The sequence below is a fragment of the Athene cunicularia genome, assembly GCF_003259725.1.
Source record: "Athene cunicularia isolate RWA chromosome 3 unlocalized genomic scaffold, athCun1 chr3_part1, whole genome shotgun sequence".
NCBI classification, from domain to species: domain Eukaryota; kingdom Metazoa; phylum Chordata; class Aves; order Strigiformes; family Strigidae; genus Athene; species Athene cunicularia.
The window spans coordinates 105,276,299-105,294,041 of NW_020799097.1; the positions used below are offsets into that span (position 1 = coordinate 105,276,299).

General features: G+C 36.3%; 1 protein-coding gene across 2 annotated transcripts in view; it reads right to left on the reverse strand.

Annotated features, from left to right (window-relative positions):
* The window catches only part of NVL (nuclear VCP-like), a 41,603-nt gene that overhangs the window by 8,658 nt on the left and 15,202 nt on the right, over positions 1-17,743 (reverse strand). Inside the window, exons 13-19 of one of the 2 annotated variants that reach the window (XM_026844403.1) lie at positions 15,953-16,171; positions 15,214-15,318; positions 14,379-14,441; positions 12,884-13,003; positions 10,984-11,083; positions 3,035-3,141; positions 834-924 (exon numbers count right to left, since the gene is read on the reverse strand). In XM_026844403.1, the coding sequence (XP_026700204.1) occupies positions 901-924; positions 3,035-3,141; positions 10,984-11,083; positions 12,884-13,003; positions 14,379-14,441; positions 15,214-15,318; positions 15,953-16,171 (738 nt within the window). In that variant the 3' untranslated portion in view covers positions 834-900. Of the gene's footprint in view, positions 1-833; positions 925-3,034; positions 3,142-10,983; positions 11,084-12,883; positions 13,004-14,378; positions 14,442-15,213; positions 15,319-15,952; positions 16,172-17,743 lie in introns of those variants that run through there. The other variant, XM_026844402.1, reaches the window with a different exon arrangement.

The window sequence follows — 17,743 nt, forward strand, 5'->3', positions numbered from 1 at the left end:
AAAAAGACAAAGGAACATCCTGACTTTGAAACATCTTGAAAGAAGAGACTTTAATTTGGAAACATGGACACCTCATACCATTTTAGTAATTGTTGCACAGAACTGCAAGCCAGAGAGACACCTTCTCTTCTACAAAGAAATGTTTTACTTATTGCTTTGAGTAGCCACATATGTTGGGTATTTTTTGAGTGCTATGATCTGCCTACTCTGGAGACAAGCTCAGCAGTATGTGCACCAGAGAAGCTTGATAGAGCTTGCAGGAATGCAAGTACACCAGTAACTTAAACATGTGAAGACATGCTTCTCTTGCATAATTAATATGCAATTTGAGAATGACTGATTTGTACAAGTTAACTGAAATAAAACTCTTTCACAACAAAGCTTCAATCTACGTTTAAGCTGTCTTCCTTACAACCTATTCCTCTGCCAACTCCCTTTTCTCCTCCTCATGCTGGCCTTTGTAAGTATCCATGTTTTCCCTCAACACGATACTGTTTCCACATCTTGTGCATATATTCCTCAGGGACTTCTGGGAATACATACTATCACCCAGAAGTCACTAACATCTGCACCAACCATTTTGTTTTATTTAGCCCTAAGCACATATTTAAGCAAGTGTTTCTTTACACAGATTTTTTCAAGTTTCTTCACCCAGAATGCACGGATGAAGTCTGACAAAAAAAAAGGTGTTTCAATTAATTTAATATATTTTCCTCTCTTCATATTTCATGTTCTTCTTGCAGATAACTCCTATACACGTTTAAAGAAAATAACAATCTATTTCTTGTTCTTAACACTAGAAATACAAATCTTTGCCTAGCTTCACAAGAACAGCACTGGCCCCCTCATGGAATGAACATGGAAACATGCAAGGAAAAGACTCAGAGAGTGTTTTGTATCTCATTTCTGCTGGCTTCCTAAGAGCTGAGAAAAAAAACCCACACACATTAAAAACTTAACACCTCATTCACTACAAAAATTGGTTAACTAAATATTAAGATCACTATGAAATAAGTATGCATGGAAGTATCTGGCATTCCAAAAATAACATGCCCTGATAATCAAGGACAGGATCCACAGGAACCAAGCTGGTAAACACCATGCAATGTGATGCTTGTATCACAAGAAGGTTAATAATCAGATAAGGCCACAGCAAAGATGGTTTGTCAGCAGAAGACAAATATGCTCTGATAACAGGATAATGATGAGGTTACCACATCATATGCGCCACTCCTCTTGGTGTTACCCCACCAGGAAGATAGACTGTAGCTACAAAGATTCCCAGCAAAGACACTTTTCAGCAACCTTGCTCAAGATTTATGGCAGCTGAAGTAAGCACAATTCTGAATTGTTTTGATTCTTAAAGGGAATCTAGAAAACAGTTCTCTCTAACAACCAGTTTGTCATCACCAGTCAAGAGGAAGCCAAGAGATGAAGTGAGGACTCAACAGAGCGTTCTTTATCCTTGGAGCAGCACAGAAGTAATCCTGGCCCTAGATACATGCATCTTGGTGACTGCATGTGGCTGTGAGAGTGTTAGCAAGTGAAATCTGTGAGAAAGAGAAACCACTTTTGTTTAATACCACCTTCTCCTCCCATGAAGTCTTTTACCGAGCCTTGCTGCACAATTTTCCTACACCACTAATTACAGTGAGAGCACTTGAGACAGTTACAAATCTCCAAAGATATTTCAGCAAGAATTAGAGAGAAAGGCTCAACACCTCTATGTTAAAACCCAGTAAACTCTGTACCAGAATCCTTCTGCTCTGTTTAGACAGTCGAGCAACTGACCCTTACTACCCATTTCTTCCAGAACAAGGTTGTTTGTCTTAAGTCAGAACAATCATATAAGCCCAATTTCTAAAAAACACTTTATCTTTAAAAATAAATTGGCAAAATAAAAAACAACTTCTTGCAGCATGTTTGAAAAATGATTCATGGATATTACACTCAAATTCTCCCTAGGTCTGTGAAAAGGCAACCATCTTTAAGAACAGGATTATAAAAGTTTTAACTGAAATTTTTTTAATAAAAAACTCAAAAACAATAAACTGATCTACTGCTAATAGCAAATGGGTGCACACTTACTTTTCTGCCTCCATGAGTAATGCATAGAACAAATGAAATAAAGTCTAACATCCTGAATTTGTAATAAGACTGACTTTTCAACAACCATTTTGGCATGAAAGAACGTACATCAATGCATTCTCACTTTCTGAATTCTCCTATGGGATTAACTATTGCCTACACCACAACTTTATGGTTATGCAAGTCTGAATTATCTTCTTTACACATTTGCTAAATATTTTTTGCTACACTTTCATACTACAGTGGTATATTTTCTGTATAGCAAAAACTTGGACTCCTTTGCAGCTCAAAAAATATAATAGAGTATTTGCTCTTAACAGTCAGTCTTATCTACAGGAAAAAGTAGATAAATATCTGAGTGATTCAAAATGCTTTGTGTGTTTGGGGTTTTTAAGGCCTTGATTACTGCTGTACCATACTTAGAGAAATACTAAAATAGAATTCTATAATCCAAATCTCTGAAGTGGTAGAATGTACCATTAACCAGAGGCAGGTATTTTACATTTTCACATTTTCACATTTACAACCTCTATCATCACAAGCTTCCTTTAATCCTAAAGGCAAATAAATGTCACAACTACTGTTGAGCAAATACAGATGGAACTTGTGAATCATTTTGGTGAATGTGTGGAACCCCCCCCAAAAAAGCTTACAAAACATTTCTAGGCCCATTACTCACACAGATAGGAATCTTTTAATTAAATCTGTTCAAACTGACTACAAAGGCAGCAGCTTCTATGTTTAACAGGTTTGCTTTACTCAAGATTTATCAACCCCTTGCAGCCTAAAAGCAAAAAACCCCAGATGTGGTTGATGGGTTATTTTTATGACCTCGTGTAATATCTGAAAGCGTTTCATGCAGGATCCTGCAATTCTCTGTAAAATTTAATTTGTCTTAAATCATTATACCAAGCTGCAAGATAAGGATTTATTTCTAAATACTTACTTTGGTGATGGTCTTTAAAATAGCAAGTCGATCTTCAGGTGGTGGCAAACCCACATACAGTGTTTTATCTAGTCTACCAGGACGCAGGATAGCTGGGTCAATTATATCTTAGGGAGGGGAAAAAAAGAAAACCAGAAAAAATATCCAGAAATGAGATACACCATTACGAAAGTGTACACATAAGAAGGAATATATTCATACTTGTACCAAGATTCAAAAAAGTATTTGTGCCATGATATGAAGCTCTGAGCATCAAAATAGCTGATTGAAATTATTTAATCTCCATCAAGTAAGAGCCTCTATTACCCTGGACAGTTAAGCTGCATCTGCTCAAAGATGGCTCGTAAATACCAGTTTAACATCTTCACAAATGAGGACAAGTCTGTCTTTGGCAATACAGTAATATAGTAAGTATGTAGCATGGTCAGGTGAGGAATTCCACATTAATTCATAACAAAGGAAAAAAATGCTTCCAGTTTATTTCCACTGTAAGGAACTCTACCCATATTGAGCACTGCAAATCTGCTTGAAAGGCACAGTGATAAATTAGCAATAATAAGTACAGAGGGACAATCATAAGCACCCATATGTAAACTGAACTTTATTGATCATTCACATTTCTACTACATATTAATTTTCTGAATGGTAAAATAGGAAACTCATGAAAAAAAAGAACTGCAAAGTACAGAATACTTCCCATGGAGAACAACAGACTCCAAATTTTATCATGTGTGAAGAAGCAAGAAACCAAAAATCATCACAAATGTTTCCAGAAAACCATTCAACACTTAAATGAAATAGAAATGTCTAGCGGCCTTTTAGCACCACAGGCTTCAACACTGAACTTCCACAACTAGCCAGTCAGGAGATAAATACTAAGGACTATTGGTATAATGAGACAGAAACAGGGCATATAACCTAGGAAAGACCTCAATTCTTGTCCATGTTTGAGCACAAACTGCCTGAATGATGTTTCTAAATGCTTCTTGATTCCCTACTTCCCCATCTACCAAAAAAACAATGACAGGATCACTTGCTCTATTTCACTAAGCAGTTATACTGAGTCACCATCCCTAGAGGTATCTAAAAGATGAGTAGATGTGGCACTTAGGGACATGGCTTAGGGGTGGACTCAGCAGTGTTAGGTTAACAGTTGGACTCGATCTTAAGGGTCTTTTTCAACCTAAATGATTCTATTATATCCTACATTCTATAATAATGTGAACAGCAAAGTCACCCAAGCACCCACAAAAGATATAAAGAAAACTGCACTTTTAGTATAACAGAGTTTTCTGAAGCCTGTAAGTTATTCAGATGTGTTAGGTTGCAAGAACCTCAACCAAAAGTAACAGTTGAAAGTTACACCTAAGTCTTAAACTGGAAACTATCAAGTCCAGATGAAGCTGTCCACACCCTTACAATCACCACATCCTCTTGACAAAACACAGCTAACAGACAAATCACATACATTCATATATAGTAAAGGTAAAGAACTGGGAAAAATTAAGATGTTAATCTTTACTGTACAGAAGTTTAAAAGAAAAAAAAAAAACAACCCAAATCACCACCCAAACCCCAAAACAGTAGCACAGAAGCACAGCTATCCCTTTTTTGCAAATTAAAAATTTGCTTAACTCTGTATTAGGATCAGGAGTTGGAGTCTTGACAATGTAGTCAATTTGCTTTCTAAAGATGTGCGTAGTTTTGTTCAAGTTACTCTCTCACCTATGCTTAAAGAGCAAAACGTAGAATGAAACGCATACATTAAAAACTGCTGCCCTATCTTTTTGTTGGACAAAACCATTTTTTTCCCCCCAAGATACAGCAGTCATGGCCAGAGTCACCTATGTAGGCAAAAATCAGCTATTGCAAATGCAACAAGAATGGCGAGAAAAAAAAGGAACTTGATGCACTGATTTTATCCAGACCAGATGAATGAGGGGTTAAACAGAATCCCCGCCATGGCAGGCCCAGACATAAATATATCTCTTACACATCTGTGCATAGTGCTATATGATATTTTATCTTGGTTCTGGCGCAAGTGCACTTTCCTGTTTTTCTGTCTCTGGGGATGGAAGTCTTGCCACATTATTGAGATGACAAAGTTCGCTCAAGAGATCATTTACAAACATCAAAACAAATGCTATCAATAGGGATTGCACTACAACACCATGTACTTGGTAACTTCCCCACTCTAAAATTTCAAAAGCTCTTCTAATATTAAGCTTGATACAGAAAATACTGTTTCCATTTTGTGTGCTGAGAACATGGCACTTGCCACACTATTTATCCAACGATACGAAGTTACAATACAGATTAAAGATGTAGTAATTTACATACAGTTGGATGAATGCATTGCCCACATTCAGAGTTACCACAACTCATACTAACTAAATAATCTGCAGTAATGGTGAGAAGACCATACCAAGTTTAAAACACAGATCTACACTCCCCATCTCCTTATAAGTCGATTTCACTCTGCCGATTCAGACCTGGGCCTGAAGTTCTTGAAAACTCAAGTCACAGAAAATTAGTATTTACTCACTGGTTGAACTCACTCATTACATGCACTTCATATCTGTTTAAAGAACTGAATAATGATCCCCTTTTAGAAATTTCAAAGCATTCCATCCTGATAAATCATAATGTTCTCATCATATCTATATATTATCTTGAAACTTACCTAAACAGAAAAGAGTCAACCAATTTTAGACACATTTAACATTTTAATGAAATTAAGGTAGCTATTGTAGATACCTCCTTCAAAGCCTATTATTATCTCTCAAGTTTGAAAGTGAAGCTTGGAAACACGGTAACACACAGCACTACTTTTCCAAGCAGTTGTCTCACAGAGAGAATATACTTCTATTAAGAGAAATGTCTAGTTAAAATTCTTCTGTCTTGGTTTTCTGATGTAGTCAATGACTATGTCATTAGAAGACATTTTCCAAATAATTTAGCAAAATTATGTAAGATAACGTTTAGAGTACATCCATTCCTTACTTTGTTTTTAAAGGTTAGAAGAGGCACTAGCGTCTAGAGAATTATGTAATACTTTGGAGAGCAGTATAGCAAACCGAACTACAGTAAAATTTAATCCTCTTCATTAAATTCTATTTAAAGTATCTTTGCATGAATCTCTAATGTGACGCTCTGTTGTCCCATAACAAAATCTATTAGTCTCACAGTCATTTCCAGTTGATTATTCATGTCTTATCTCAACTGTATAAGAGTCAACCATGGTTATGAAAGTTCAGTGCATACCACCACCACCACCTATTGTGCTGATCAAACCTCCTATGTTCACTATAGCTTTTAAAAGTATTTGAAGTATACAAGATCTAGGTCCTTACATTCATGATATTCTGGAATGTAGACTCAAAAGCTTAAAAGGTTTTTTGAGACTCCAGATGAACGCTGCAGTTAACAACTTTGCTCCTACACAACAAACTCCACTAAAGTTACTGTGAAAGATACATAACATTCAAGGGCCAGTGAAATGTAGAAATGTGATTTGTGTGATTAGAACTATTATTACCATGCCTCACATATTAGGTGCTTTTCTTAGATCTTATCTTGCCTTTAATTTAGCAGTGTGTATAAACAGGTACAAACATAACAAACAAAAAACCCAAACCAAAACTGTAACTATTGTCAAGAGACCGAAGATTATTTTTTAACTGTGGTTATTTTTACTGTGTTTCAAAAAACACATGGTCCAGGTGAATAGCTATAGAAAACTAACATAAACTTGCTAAAGCAAAACAGAACTCACTGAAACAAGGACCACGTTCAAAGGTAGCAGTAGAAGGGGAATTTTGCAATAATTAATTTTAAAAAGCTAGAGAAAAAGATCATGAATAAAAGCAAACACATCATCACAATTTACATCAAGCTTAAATCACTATCAGTTTGTAGTGTTTCACTGATTTCTTGTCTGAGTCCTCAGGTTAGATACAGTTCCTTAGATCCCATGGTAAATGCTGCTGATGCCTTGGTCAGCATTTCTCTAAAGAGTTTATAAATGTTCAAAGCTTGGGCAAGTGAGAAAAGACCAAAAATCAGCAGTAACCAATACTTAAACTCACACTGGTAACTAGAAAATTGTGGGAAATTATAGACCTTAGTTAACAGTAGTGCTTGATGGTTTTGTAAGAATTTAGTCTCAGATTTGGGGAAGGAAGTAGACTGAAAAAGAATGTGATTATTCTGACCCATAAATTTTCTAACAGGACATGACATTTCTGCCTCTTTTTTCCTCTCTTTTTAATAACACTGAGTGCTTTAAAAGTTTAATCCTCTTCAGACAAAGTTTGGCATTGGTTCTGCACTTAGATAGAAAGAGATTGAGTTGGGAATACTGCATCCCTGCTAATTTAGCAAGAAAAATCTACAGAGGACTTTCAAAGTCACTGAGTAAATGCAAAACTCATTCAAATATCCTGCTTTTAAGGACAGATTATTTCAGCACCGCCAGAACAAGAATTACCACTTGCAGATTGTATACAATAAACAAAGGAACCAATCTATTGTGCCTGCCCTTCTAGCAAAATGGGAATTAGAGTGTTCCAAGTTCTTAAAGTCTATTATAAAAAAAGAATTTGGCAGTCTTCAGCCATGGGGTATATAAACCCACCATTTCACAATACCTTGTCACAGGTGCTAACACCTCACCAGAACTGTACCAGGAACATACCTTCATGCCGAAACTGGTGGAACCACCGCTACTCTACTGCTAGTAATATTAATAATATTAATATTATTATTATTATTATTAATAATAATAATAATAATAATAGATAAGACTCTTGGCACAATAGTTTGAGACTACAATGCTGACAGCATACACTAACAGTACCAGCAACCAACTATAAAAGCTACCATGCATGCAACCACTCTAAAAAAGCAGCATCTTGAAAAGCCATTTTCTCTCCCATTAAATTACACTAACACAGATTTTAAAAAGATGAGATCTCGCATTGCACAATACTAGCTGAGTGAAAGATTTCAGGAAGTTCTGCTGGGACACATATATTATTTAGACTTACATTACACAGCCCCCCAGCACCTCTATTCAACATAACTATGACAGAAAAATCTTTCATACAGATGTCAGACGTAAAAGCAAAAGAGCTTTTCAGGCACCACAACTTTTACTGTTTGCAGGAATCATTTAAATATACTGGCCAGTATAAGCTGTGGTTCTCCTACAGATCTCTGCTTGGACATTTCATTCTTAGGGCAGTGAGAGTGCCCTAGCACAGACCTCACTGTTCTCTACCTGCACGGTGCTCCTATTAAGCACCCATATCGTACTAGCAAAATTTAATTTGGTGAACAATGACTCTTCCTGAGACCCAGAACCAGTGAAAAAACTACACAAGAGAAAAAAAAAAAATCCATTTCCCCGATTTAACCACAACTTCAGTAGAAGTTGTTCTGATGAAAGCTACATCAACTGGAAACTGTATTTCTCCACACTGACAAATGCAGATAACACACCAAAAGTTCTAAATCCATCCAAAGTGTTATGCATACACACAGCTGATATCCTTCTGAAGCAAGTGATCCATTCTATCCAAAATGCATAGATAATTGCCTCCTCTAGCAAAAGTTGGATCTGCCAAGCTGTGCCATTCAGAAAAGATTGTTTTGAAGTAGCTATGTTAACACAGTATCGATACAATTAATTTCCATGTACAGAATTTGCAGATACACATATATCCTTCAATTTGATGATATTTGTTATCACATGCCTTACAAATCTCCCAGCTTCAAATATCAGTTCAACCCCCATTACTCAAAGTTTTGTAATTTTAACTATTCTGGTATAGTAAAATCTACCACTGCAGCTGAACAAGGCAACAGTGACTTTTTAAAACTGGAAAAAAAAATAAAAATCCCTCAACCGTTACAGAGGTACTTTATACCAACATAAAACTGCATCCAGTATAAGGCTTATAGAGGGATGGATTAACATTATACAGATATATATTCCATATATGCAGGAAAATAAGACTCATAAGCAAGTACTGATTCAGTGTAAATCTAAACCCAGAAAAACTAGGGAATATGACAAACCTGCCACACACAAGTATTCATAAATTGAAGTTAATGTCTGAGCAACATTTACTCTGAACTGGCCCTTGTAAGGCTACTAAACCACTTGGACTCAGCTGCCTCTACGTGAGGAGCCATGAGCTCAGAACAGCACCACATACACATCCTGACCCTGAAAGTATTCGCCCCGTGCACGCCTGTGGTACACTTAAGGGGGTACAGCAGAAAGTCAAGCTGGATGTCTCCTCAGCTTTAAAAGTGCTGGAATTCACAGCCCCAGCTACCAGTCAGAGATAATGATGAGTTTACTGTCATCAGCAATTAGATAGGAAACCCTTGAGAAACACTAACAAATAAGGCTACTTGATATAAATACTCACACTAGCATAACTAGTTTAGCCAGAGATCTCTTTCCTAAGGCAACTTGACATTAGTACTAACACCCCGGGTACATCCAACTGTATCTATATATAGATGTGCTACATTGTATAACCTTATTCTCTTTTCTGCATTGGATTAGACAGGTCAGAAGCATCAAGCTCATGCCAAGAACACTTATCACTTTAAATCAAGGAATTTCTACAAGCAGATATTGACTTAAGCATCTACTGCTCATACTTCACCATATAGAAGGCTTGATTGTCTGTCATGGTTCAAAGAACTCAAGTGGAAAAGTTTCCTCAAAATCTTTGTTTTTTTTCAATGGTCAAAGTCAAAAATACCTCACAGTTGCCTATTTTAGGTGATTTAAGAATAAATTTTCCTTTATAATCTATAGGACCCAAGCAATCTGTCAAGTATTTTAACTTTCTCATCTTACAATTTATATTCAAAGTAGCTATGCTACTATTTCTCCATTAAGCCATTCTCTCAGAATTCTACATCCTGTCCTTACTTAATACATGCAAGTATGAAACAACTGTCTCCTGTCATTACCAGTAATTTGCTAAATATATGCTACAGGTGAAAAGGTTCTTTTCAAAATTCCAGTATCCACTTGGCAAAACCAAGATAGACTAGTAACCCTGTATTTAATTTCAGTTGCAATATTCAGAAAAATGCTCATAGCCAAGGAAGTGCAACATCTTCATGTGTACATTCTATACTGACAACAAATTCCTTTACTTCTAACTCTCAGCTTCTAGATGGAGTTCAAATTCAGGAAGAGAAAAGTTTCCTGCTGTGTATAAAACAAGACTTCTCCACAATACAAAAGAGGCAGAAAGTTGACTGTAAAACACATGATGGTTGTAAAGTAATGTCAGTGTTTAGTTTATTAACTAAGAAGATGCTGCAGGAATTGCAAAAGCTACCAAAAACTGAAGAACCATCAAGGGAGTACAGACAGCTCCAAATATCAGAGCTTGACACAACATAAGGGAACAGCAGAAAAACTTCAGGCTGTGGGAACTGCGTTTGGAACATGAAGCACAGAAAGCAAAAGATAAGCAAATGGAAAAAATGACTTAACATGAGACAGATGCCTCAAGGCAAAAAAAAAAAAAAAGAGCAGAAAACTACAACATTGCTTTGAATAGAAAATCAATTTAAGCAGCAAAATAGATATCATTTATGTTTGAGTTCTCTTTCATCTTTTATGTTCCAATGAGATAATTCAATGTCCAGTTCAAAGGTCTTTCAAAGCATTTTACAGCAGTGGTATCAGGTGCTAATTAAGATACATTTTAAAGATGTTGCTCTACCTCACACTGTCACAAGAACGTGGAACAGATTAATTCATCAGAACAGGTTTGGATTTGAGGAGACACTGTAATTTTATGAACAGAACAAGGTTAGTTATAGAATTCAAATATATAAGAACACACGATTTCATCAGAAGAGAACCAAAGACATCTAATTTCTCATCTATGATTTTGGGGGGTCCTTACCTGGCCTGTTTGTGGCAGCCATAATGAAAACCTGCTGACGATTCTCCAGACCATCCATCTCTGTGAGTAACTGGTTAACTACTCGAACACTGGCTCCTGACTTTAAGGAGAAATGTCAACAAAATTGAGGAAAGAGTGGGAATGCGAATATTTCAAAGTAAAAGAAACAAGAGATCTACTAGCTCTCTGCCTTGAACTACTACTCAGAGAAAAAGTTTATTTTTTTATACTTTCAGTGAAGCTGCATTCTACTATCATGTTCTTAGTATGTTTCCACCCCCAATTCATGTTATCTATACACCTGCCACACATTTTAACATGTGACAAACCTTTTCTTTCCCATTAAAAATGAAGGACTCAAGTACATATAGATATTTATATTTATCATTCTCACATCTAGCTCAACAAGAACACCATAAAATTCTCAATATTCAGGTTGGGGGCGGGGGAAGTTCTCCAAATATTTAAATCTCCAAAACAACAGCTTCAGCAGGTGAGCTACTCAGAGTTAAATAACATTTAACAAATATCATTTAACAGTTAAAAAAATCCATAGTAGTGACATCCTATAACCAAACTCAACAGCTTAATCTGAATTACATTTTAGAGTAGGGGAGACAGAGAAAAAGAACAGCTGAACAACAAGAGTTCAATTATGCAGCAGAACTGTTTGGGGATCTTGAAGAACGTTGTTCTATGTATTACTAGTCTATTTTAAACATACAAAACCATAAATCCACCTATGGATAATTAGAATATGTGGTGAAAATGCACATAGGTCTCAAAAAGCCAATGGAAACACCAGACACTCCTGAGTTTCAATTATGAATCCCAAAGACTATCACCAGTATCACAGCCTGAGTAATAGTCACCAGTCTCCTGCCCAGACAGTACCTCTACATGCTTAAAGGAGTCTGTAAAGAGCAGCAGGGGTGGGCTTCTAGGCAACAAGCTGCTGCCACAGAATTGAAATACAGTGAGGCCAACACACACTTGTTCCCCCTCTTTGGCTATCACCTATGCTTACCGTGGTGCCTCTTACTGGCCACCTTCTTTTATGGCTCTGTGAGAACCACCACCTCAGGATGTGCAAGAAGTCAAATCTGAACTTTTCAGCTTGGCTTTTTTAAGAAGTGAAGTATGCAAATTCAGAAGACAAGGTATGATTCAGAAACAGTTGATCAAATTTCTCTCTCTATGAACTGGAACTACCACAGTCTTTCTGTTAAAGTCATTGATAGTAATATCTGAACCGTACTGTATTCATAAAAGCATATTTTCTTTCAGCCATGGACATACATGCATCAGTACAGTATCATAAAACAGATGCTCCTCCTCTGCATAAAGAGCAGAGCAGCTTTCCTTCCAACACACAGACAAGAGTGTGTGCTAATATCACCCCACCAAAAGCAGAAGTTAATCCTAGGTGTAGGCAGATCATATTCTAAAACAACAAAATCAAGACAGAAGAAACTTCACAGGTAGAATAGCTATGAATTCTAATGTGTTCCACTTATGCTTCTGCTTCAAGTATTTTCATGACCCAGTTTCATGTTGTTCAAATAAATACACACTTCATACAAGTATTATAATTGCACAGGTGTCAGAATTTGGCCATAAATTAAACACGTTAAACTGCACTCCATCTTTTCCTATGGCTCTACAAAGCCAAGTTGGTGGATATATGCACATTCTCTGTATTTTTTTTCCTATATATGAATACTAAAAAAATATTAAGCTTTATAGAATTTGACCAACATTTTTTCTCAAATGTGAGAAAGTCCATCAGATTGTTTTTCTTGGGCGATATTGAACACAGCACCTTTCCAGGTACTTCTGTTGCTAGCACAATGCCACAGAAGCTGTGATTATTTATGGAGATATTTTAAGAGAGACTCACTTCACGGTCAGACCTCCGAGGGCACAAAGCATCAACTTCATCAAAAAATATAACACATGGGGCTGAATTCCTGGCACGCTGGAAAACTTGACGCACAGCACGTTCACTTTCACCAACATACTATAACAAATGACAAATCAAAGTGAAACAATGTCAGACATGAAAATTTTGCTTGGAAAAAAAAAAAAAGTCACACACAATTTAAAAGTTATTTGAGGTGCTTTGTGAGGGAGAAATGCAACCTGCTAACCAGTTTACTTCTGATAACAGTCCATTATCTCTGCTTCTTTATGGTGAAGATTTACATGGGAACTAGTTGTCACTAGCCCACTTTTGACAGTTTGCAGTATATTCAGAGTTTAGTAGAATTCCTGCGTTCTGGGGAATAAATCTAACATGCCATCATTCTGCTGACGAGAATTAACAAATACAGTCTTCATTAAGGATCCTGTTGTTCTTCAGCTGTTCATAAAGAAACCCAGTGAGCAATGCAAACACAATGAACATCTGAAGTTCATATAGTAGTTGCCTGAAGACAGGGGAGTTGGTGGTAAGTAACTGAAAAGTAAGCCAGAATTTCACTGTGAATGGTGAATTGCAGGGGTGGGGGTTGACAAGTTGTACATGCAAACACTTCATTTTTTCCACATAAACATGTTTTGATACAATTTATGTTTTAACACAGTCTGAATCACAGCCAGACATTTTCTCTTTACTCAACAAGGAAGTCGGGCTCCTCATTAACTTAAGAGTTACATTTCCTGCCTGTATCAGTACTTGAAGTACACATTTAAAAAATGTTGGGAAAAGAATAATCAAATCCAGTATTTTGGTTTCAGCCTCCATATTACTGATAAATAGACAACTGCCATGGTCTTTTGAGATGTGGGCTGCAGCAGTCTTGCTCAGTTCAACACATTCTCTTAACTCTAAAAGGACTGAAGCCATATCGCAACACTTCTAAGTACAATGCTTCAACAAGTCAGATTACAGCACTTTCATCTGTTAACATTTCAAATTTTTAAAAATCACTTTCATCAACTGAAACACCACATTGCTTTCCAAGGTTTCAAACTTCCATTAAGAAGTTGAAACGACTGGCAGAGCACATTTCTGAACCCGAAAGTTGAAAATTTTATTTTGGTTAGTGAAAGCTGCTGATTTGCAGTTACTGATCACCGACTGTTCTCACCACAGATTTGAATTTTTGTTCTTTTTCCTGATCTACATAAAAGCAATGACACATGTAGTTGGTCATTTAGAAATCCTACTTCAGTCAAGGAGGCTCCATCTAAACAAAGATATATACTTAAACTACCCAGATAGCTTTTTCCTTTTCACATGAACAACTTTACTGCTAAGAACTTTAAGCAGAGTTTAAATGAGGCAACTTCAGTTGCAGCAGTATCAGTTGTGCAATTATGAGGAATTTTGCTTGCCCCAAGCTTTGGACAAGAACTCCACAAAAACCAAAAGCACAATCGTTAGTGCATACCATATTTAGCAGTTCAGGACCTTTCACTGATATGAAGTTCAGTCCAGACTCATTTGCCACAGCCTATCAAAAAGGGAAAGACACATAAATAAAACACAATTTTCTCATGTTTTCTTTTGTTCTGTCCTTAGTATGATAAACAAACTTAAGTGAAGGAACATAATTTTTAACTGTTTGTAAGATACACAAAACAGTACAAAGTATAATTATCTGCAATTAAGAATGGGAGGGGGGTAGGGAATGTAGCAAGGTGTTCTCTCTTTAATGAGGCAGTGTTCTAGATTCACACTCCACCTCCCTCCCCCACATTAGTTGTAGAATTTTCAATAATTAATGGGAGTTAAAGAGTTACTCAACTACATAAGAGCATTTGAAAACAATCTGGAAGCCTGCATGATTATCTGCACTTAAATGGGGAGATCCTAAGAACTGAAATGCTCAAGGAGAAGGAAAACAAAAGTATTTTCAGTAAGGTAAATATAATAAGAATGCATAAAAGTGTAGGCTACTTCCAAATATATTATTTAGTTACAATGAAATATTCCATAGAAGTGATTATCTAATAGAGTTCCTTCCCATCTTCGCTACTTTCTTCTTAACCATCTTCATTCCTTCAAATTTTGCAGTAACACCCTCTCAATTCAAGTAAGATCATGAGTTTATAACAAGAAAATCAAGTAACTTTAGCACAGAGGCCCAAATTTAATTTTCTGATGAGAAATGGTGAGAAAAGCCCAACTTCTGGGAGTATCATCCAGACTCATCATTCCTACAAAAACATCCACTTCAAGAAGATTCTCCAGTATTTTTAAACATGTTTAGAAAAATGTATTACCTTAGCTAACAGTGTTTTGCCACACCCAGGAGGCCCTGCAAGCAGGACACCAGCTGGACTAGTCAGGCCCAGAGCTTTAAACTGCTCTGGGTTTCGTACAGGTGCCTATAAAACAAATCACAGTTATCTGTGACAAAAAACTAAACACGAAACTTTTCAGTTTGGATGAAAAATAATTCATAAGAAGGCTCTTTATTCCAATTCTTTATAGCCTAAAAGAATAAACAGTCAATCAGCATCTTATTATCTTGCACTGTTAAGTACCCCAAAACAGAGGAAGTATCATTATACAGAGGCAAAGATTTTAGTTTCCTAAGTTCTCATCTTAAGGTGTCAGCATTAAGTACTCCTTTGACTGGCAGCAAGACTGCTAGCCTTCTGTCTCCAACTCTTTGTGTGGTAGTTGTGTAACTAAGGTTATTCTAAAAGTTTTGTACCAATACTTAAGATTCAACAATAATGAACATACTGAAAAGAACCTGAAAGCATGAACACAGTCAGTGAGATGTTAAATACATGCACCAGACTTGTAACAAATTTGAAAGCAAATTATGTAAGTCTGACTATTTTAAATGAGTTGCATTTTAAATGCTGCAAAATTTCTAGATTGTGTCATGTTATAACTCATGGACAGCACATTGTATCTTAAAAATAAATATTAAAAAACAAACAAGCACAGTTTTATTTCCTGCATAGGTGGAAATGCAAAAAAATCTTTGAAAGTAAGGTTAAGACATACCAATATTGCCATAGTCAGTTCCTCCCGAACATCCTCCAGGGCTCCAATATCTGCCCATGTCACATCAGGAATTGTGACAAAGCCTTCTCTCTTGGCAGAGGGTTGCACTGATGACAGTGCAACAATAAAATCATTCATCTCAATGCACAGCTTCTGCAGCTGTTCCTCGGGCAAGGGGTCTTGCTTCTTCAGCAAATCCAAAAGTCTCTGCAATTCATCCTTAGTGTACAAGGAAAGGGAGAGAACAACATATTATGCACTGGATTAAATTTTAAGAACCATTTTTTTAAGGGCTTTTTCAAAGCAATAACTTCCTTCAACTGTAATATTAATTACTAAAAAGCAATTATGTACAATACATATAAAATATGTAATAACATTAAAAATTAACATTAATGATAAAAATGTTCCAGGAGAGCACTATGTACATTTAACACTTGTGAAAGCACTGAGCTGACAGACGACAATCTTGATTTAGATACTGTGGAAACAGAGCTAGCACATGCATTCTGTCTTCAAATTCTTCCTACCACTTCACCCACACTGATTAGGAGAAAGTTTTTTCCATGCTGAAATTTCAAAAATATGTATTAACTCCCTTTTTAATAAGAAATTGCTCTCAAGAGAAAGTGAACAACTCTTCTGAACAGCACAATTTCAAGACTTTGTGGAATATTCAGTTGCATATAAACCTTTAAAACTCTTAACACAGACACACATGGATTTTTAGATACTTTTATTTAACATAATCTGATTTCAAATCATCAAGTCATTTCCTCAGGCTAATTAGACCTGGTTTTGTATCAGGCCCTGATAAAGTTTGGGCAGACAGAATAGAGATACAGGGTAACGTTTTTCAGCACTGTCCCTGCCCTGCAGACCACAGCACCCCAGGCAGGTATGTTCTAATCAGTTCCTCATTGAGGAAACTATCTGAGAAAATACTAGATTAAAGAATTTTATACCTTCACAACATAAATATATCCCAGTTCTATTAAGGAAAGGCAGTATCTAAACAAATTGATACTGCCCCCTGTAAGTAAAACTATACCAGGATTTTAATTGTAAAATGGGTGGGGGAGAATAAAAATTTAAGTTTACACCTTTTTCCTACACCAGTATATGGGAAAAGTATCACTTCCTATTTTTTTTTGCAAAGATAGGTCTACAAACTGATCACAAAGAAACAGAAGCGTTCATAGTGCCCAATATTCCTTTTAAGTCCTCCCTCCTCTTCTTAACAGAGCCATTAAGAGAAACTCTGAAAGAGCCTAGACCACTGGGTTTGTTTACTTGAATTGTGTGAATGATTTTTAAAGGTTTTGTATGTTTATTTTTCCATTATAAACATAACATAACAGTTTTAATGACAATACCCTGTATTAGACTATGTCAACCTCCTGCCAGCTATCAAAATATGGCTCTGTTAGGATTAAGACTTCCTCATCCTCAATAACCCCTTTGATCATGGTGATGTTAATAAAAGCTGCAACTACCTGCCCCTCCCCACTCTCTTTTGGCTACATCAGGCTCCAGGAAACACTGGGAGGTATGCAGTACGATTATGTTACTCTAAAACAAAGGCTTAGTATGCTTTTTACACTGTTTTTTGTTAATTACAATAATAGTTTTCTTTGACAGTCCTTCTAAAACCAGAATCTGAGTAAAATGTGGATTTAAAATCACTTTGTTTTACTTCTTCAGAGAAACCTTTAGGAAGCCTACAGATAATGAAGGCACATACACACCCCAAATTTTGAGGAGGAGGGCCAAGAAAGCTATATAAAGATG